At 50.6% G+C, this 5862-nt stretch overlaps 1 protein-coding gene across 2 annotated transcripts in view; it reads left to right on the top strand.

Moving 5' to 3' along the window:
* Nucleotides 1-5862, top strand: part of SFXN1 (sideroflexin 1) — a 68509-nt gene that overhangs the window by 39797 nt on the left and 22850 nt on the right. For both annotated transcript variants that reach the window (XM_045284879.1, XM_004696802.2), the window contains exon 8: nt 3771-3820. In XM_045284879.1, coding sequence (XP_045140814.1) covers nt 3771-3820 — 50 coding nt within the window. The remainder of the gene's footprint in view (nt 1-3770; nt 3821-5862) is intronic.

Here is a 5862-nt window from a genome sequence, read left to right as displayed (position 1 = left end):
TGTTCGTTACAGGGAGCTGCAATCCACACTGAAGGAAAATGATATTTGTCGACTAACACCGAGCTTTCCGGGAAAGCACGCATCATTCATTAGCTGCTGTCAGGTTTGCCCGCAAATACTTTTGCTGCTTTTAAATTTCTTTCTGTCACTGTGAACCCGCACTAGCAGACAGGTGGGAATAGGTACCAAAAGACAAGGGAAAAGGCCACTTTGAGATACGGCGTGTTGGCATCCCTGCTGGAAGGAGAGCCCACCATGATCTGACTTCACATTGTCTGGTTATCTGAGTGCCTCGGTCCCTTATGGGACACCAGTGTGGACTGTCAGGGACACCAGTGTGGACTGTCAGGGTGTCATTGAAGAGTCCCTGGAGTCCAGGATCCTTGTGAGAAGCAAACTGAGTAACTTCAGGGGTGAGCAAAGAAATTGATATGCCCACCAGATGGCAGTGTTGCACAGCTATTTAGAGGAGCCAGTATAGAGTGGGATGGGGAAGGGACCAGACACCCACCCTGGAAAGGGAAGCGGTGCAGGGGTGGACACTTCCAGAGGGGCACCTGTAGTGATGTCACTCAGCTGCAATTAGAGAAATCTTAGGCTCTGAGGGGTCTTTACTTCTGGAGGGGATTGTCTTGTTGAGGCTTAGGTGAGGTACTTTTAGGACACTGGGTGCCATTCTCTGCAGAGTATGTAAAGCAGACAGGCTCTCAATGGTTAAAACTGCCTATTTGAGCTGTCTGAAAAGTAATTGGCTATGAAAAAATAAAACCGAATTTGGCATAGGGCGTGGCATTTATCTTGCTCATTGGCTCCAGCCTGCTGTGAAGATCTAAACAGCCTGGGGCCAGTACAATCCATGGCGCACGCATGGTGTGGAATTGGGGAGCCCACCCTGGGGCTGCCGCCCCCTGGTTTCCAGGTCTGTGGAGCTGGATCAGCTTGTAGCTTTGAGCTTTGTTTTATTTGGCTTTTCTCTCCTGCTTTGAAATACCTCGCTCTTCTTGGGGGCCCCTCAGCCCAACAGATCATTTTCCAGGACCTCCGTGATTTTCAACCCTGCTTAGTCCCCAGAGAAGCGACATCTCCCAGTCCCAGTGCACTGACAAAGGGAATGGAAACCACCTCGGGATGGTGGGTGTGGCGGTGTAGTCTGATCAAAGGTGTGTGTGGGTGAGTTAGCCCTGCCCACTGTAGCAGACCATCCGCATCCCAGCCAGAGCGGTGCGGGTCTCCACGTCTTAGAGATGCGGACAGAAGCCCGAGGCTCTGAGGAGCCCAGAACTCTCCCAGGACCCCCCAGCTACCAAGTGGTCCAGCCTGGATTGGAGCAGATGTGCCTGACTCAAGACAAGACTCTTTTCACAGACACCCCCCACCCCCACCCCCAGGGCCAGGTGTCCCCCTTTTGTCTTCTTAGGGTTCTGTCTCAGTCCTGTCCTTAAAGCACCACCACGGCCGGATAGCTTTAAAGAACCTAATTGCATGGTTCTCTATTTGCAGCTCTGGAGGGGCCAGCCGTGCCGATGTGCTCTGGGGGCCTCTGAGTTTGAGATGCTCGCTAGCAGTTCCTTGGGTCCCTTGCTGATCACGTGAGGGGCGTTTCAAAAGATGTTTGGCAAAATGGAATGGAAAGATCATGGAATTGTCCCACACACGTTCTGTGGGCCCCTGGTGTATTCTGTCTCCTGTGACGTCACTGTCTGCTGTTTTCCCTTTGGTCAGCTACCACCCAGAAAGGATTCGGTTTGGGACCCACCGCTCCAGTGTGACCTCATGAACATAGCATAGAACACGCCCCTGTTTCCAAACAAGATTAGATTTATAGTCATGGAAACAGAACTTCAACATAACTCACAACAACTCGTGGGAGCATAATCTAACCCCTCACATCAGGGAAGGTGGCATGTGTTGGTACCGCCAAATGTCCTTGCCCTGGGGCAACGGAGCCTGAGGGACAGATGGTGGACTTTATCAGAGACATGAAGAAAGGAAAAATGGAGGAAGGAAAGAAGAGAAAAACAGAAAGAGAGAGAATGAACGAAAGACAGACAGGTCCCTGGAGTGGGAGGTGTGGCAGCGTAATCGTTGTGCGTTGGGCAGGAGAAAGACAGGGCTTTCTACTTTCTTAAACAGTTACCGACAGTTACGGTCTCGAAGCCTCGCGGAGGCAGAGCCGGGAGGCTGCTCGGAGTTGGCATTAGCTCCATGGTGGAGAGTGAGCGCATGAAGACACTCTCACAGTGGCCGGAATTGTATAGCAGTGCTTCTTTGATTACACAGTTTACCAAGCGTTTATGTTCCGTTGTTTTTTTCCCCTTACACACATGCCAACCACAGGGGAGTCATGATTGTAGCAGGGGGTCAGGGGTTCACATAGACAAGGGTGATAGGAATGCAACAGGGGAATGCACAGCTGTTCATGCGGCTGTGTCCCCTAGCCCCCACAGCTCCAGGGCCGGTGTCCATTGCTCACACATTACAAGGCTCTGGAGGCCAGGGCTTAAGGAGCCTATACATACTCCTCTGAGCCCTTTCAAGTTCTGCACCCTTTCAGTGACGCTGACTGCTACAATGGTTTATGATGTCTGGTTTATGACCCTCACATAAGAAAGTCCCTGATGTTTGCCAAGCCCTCTGCACAGACGAAATCTTTCTAGTTGGCTGGCTGTCTTCTCTAGTCCGGCTAGACTAGAAGGGCCCCACGTAGGTGGCTTCTACAGAGACAAGTGTCTCTTCTCCCCTTTTAGGAGACGACAGTCAAGCCCACTGCAATCAGGTCAGCGACAACCCAGAGCGGCCCTGCAGGACAGGGTAGCACTGCCCTGTGGGTTCCCGAGACTGCTGCTCTTCACAGTAGACAGCCCCGGTTTCGGGGTGTGTTGTTAGGTGCCACCGACTCTGTTTCAGCTGGTGGCACCCCCTGTACGCCAGAACCGCACAGCACCTGCACCTGTGTCACCCTCAGAAGCCTCCTTGTGCTCGAGCGCAGCCCTGTGCCCATCCATCTTGCCAAGGGCCTTCCTCTTTCCCTGCCCCTCAATTTTTCCAAACACCACGTCCTTCTCCAGGGACTGCGCTCTGCCGACCACCTGTCCAAAGCACATGAGACGTAGTCTCGCCACCCGTGCCTCGAAGGAGCACGCTGGCTGCACTTCTGCCAACAAGGACCCGTTGGTTGCTTTGGCAGTCCACGGCCCTTTCAGGATCCTTTCAGCAGGGTGATCCAAGCACATGGGATAGCTTCCTTCAGTCGTCCTGACAACCAGGCGCCCATCACCAGCTCTCGGGCAGGTCTTCTCTCGGCATCCCCTCTGGGTCCTTGTCTCTTCAGCCCGACTGCTTGGCTCCTTGGTGATCTCCATGTGCAGGACATCTGCCTTCCAGCATCTCTTCCTGTTCAGCCCGCTCCTTTTACATCTCAGCAGAGATGACTGGGCACCCCATACAGATCCTGCCTCACTCACACCACAAAGAAAAGTCCCTTCCCAAAGGGACTGTCATCACAAGGCCAGGATTTACAGCAGCTATTTTCAGTGGACACAATTCTACCGTGGCATTTTATTTCATTTCTTTCAAACCTAAGAAATGGGGACAGTTTTGTTTTTAAGTACGAGAGTATTTTAAAAGGATTATTGCCAATAATTTTCACTGGCTCAGGGTCAAGATAGCCTAAAGGCAGAACAAGCCTTTTATTACGTTGTTGGAGGGAACCATGTGAGCTGACAGTAGACATTCATTGAAGATTTACGTGAATCTCTCTTTACTTCCAGCGATCCCCCCGTTCATCATGAACACACTGGAAAAGAAAGCCTTCTTAAAGGTAAGTCCCTGCTCCCCACTTGTCCTCTTTCAATTCTCTCGATTCCTGATTTGAGGTTCAAACTACATGGAGCATTCAGTATATAAATAAGGAAGGACAGTTTTTCTTTATCACTTCCTTAAGTTAAAAAAAAAAAGATGATAACAAGATATTTTATTTCTACTCTCAGATATTTGGGGGGGAAAAAACTTTCACAAATTAAAAGGGAACCCCAGTGGCATGATCAGGTGAGCACTGGACTACTAACAGCAAGGTGGATGGTTCAAACCCACCGACTGCTTCTAGAGAGAATGACAAGGCTGTCTGCTCCCGCAGAGACTTGCAGCCTTGGGAACCCTGTATGGAGTTGTTCTGAATCAGAGGCAACTCGATTGGTGGTTGTCCACAAACAAAGCTCAGCTATACACTCAGGCTTCACGATGGCTTCAACAAACAAACAATAAGCCTCACTGTCATTGAGTGGATTCCAACTCACAGGGGCCTATAGGACAGGGTAGAACGACCCCTGCGGGTTTCGAGACTGGGACTCTTCATGGGAGTAGGAAGCCAAATCTGTCTCCCTCAGAGTGGCTGGTGGGTTCGAACAACTGGCCTTGTCACTATCAGTCCAATGCATAACCAATATGCCACCAGGGCTGGGTTGAATCCAGACTGATATCTCTCTGTGCTTAGAAGTCACTATGTGTAGAACGTGTTCCTCAGTCACTATCCAGATCATGCAAGGAGCCTGGTGGACAGTGGGTTTAGCACTGGGCTGCTAGACAAAAGGGTAGCAATTCAAGCCCACCAGCCACCCCTTGGGAAACAGAGGAGGCTGTCTGCTCTGGTAAAGACGTGTAGTCTCGGAAACCCAGGTCAGGATGGACTCAGATGGCAGTGGTGTTGTCCACACTGTACACCAGTAGTAGAAAGACTAATTTGGAGCAGTAGTTTCATGGAACCTGGGATTAATGAATACCCCCATTGTACTTTTGTTACTATAAAAAATACATAGGTAAGCCACCACTAGCAAATTTGGCAGTTGTTAGGGACACAGTTGGTGAGGTCAGGGACATCTGTCATGTTGTGCATCCACCGCAGGGTCATTTTCCATCCCCACAAATAAAAACTTCCCGCGCCTTCATTCTCCACATATGTGGCAGTCATGTCTCATACCTCATTACCCAACCGGACATGTCTCTCCCGGGGCTGACAGTAACACGGGAGGGAATTGTAACCAGGAAACCTCATGGCAGCGTGTGGCTTTCTCGACACTGTTTCCTGTGGGTTCTGTGATTCAGTGTCACACTCCTCATGCTTGCCCTTAGTCTCGCAGTGCCTGTGTGGAGCAGGGGGAAGCGGTGGGGCATGGTGGTTCAGGCAGCTAAGGCTGCGCTCAGAGGCTGACACTGATCTGTCCGCCAGAAGAAAAAGGTCAGGCGCTTCCTCCCTGTGAGCTGGTGTGCTTTTGTGACACGGGACCATTCTATGGGGTCTTGGAAGCAGAACTGTACAAGGAGGGGGCTTCGAGAGGAGAAGAGAGTTCACAGACCAGGCACGTCTCCAGTGGGTTCAGAGATGTGTAGGACCTTGACTGTCCAGCAGGTACATTTGTGGACTTCCTCTGAGGCCAGCAGTGGCTCGGTGGCTGTTGAGGATTGAATTATGTCCCCCCAAGTGTGTGTTGTCAATCCTAGCCTCTGTGCTAGTCATAAAGGACCCCTGATGGCGAAGTGGTTAGAGCGCTCAGCTGCTAACTGAATGGTTAGTGGTTTGAACCCACCAACTAGAGCAAGATGTGGCCATCTGTTTCAATGAACACAGCTTCAGAAGCCCCACGGGGCACTTACACTGTCCTATAGGGTTTTCATGAACCAGGATCGACTGGACAGCAATGGTGTTTTTGTTTTTGTTTTTAGCTTATGTCTAAGGTTATAAACCCATTGGGGAATGGTTGTCTTTTTTATGCTAATGAGGCTGCTTCCATGTGAATGTGTTTTGAGTCTCTCCTCTCTTGAAATAAACATGAGTTACACAATCAAGCAGAGCAGAAATGGGGAACC

This window comes from Echinops telfairi, unplaced genomic scaffold (assembly GCF_000313985.2).
Source record: "Echinops telfairi isolate 266 unplaced genomic scaffold, ASM31398v2 ScPeMD7_7469;HRSCAF=8507_0, whole genome shotgun sequence".
NCBI lineage: Eukaryota > Metazoa > Chordata > Mammalia > Afrosoricida > Tenrecidae > Echinops > Echinops telfairi.
This window is presented reverse-complemented; position numbering and strand designations above follow the sequence as displayed.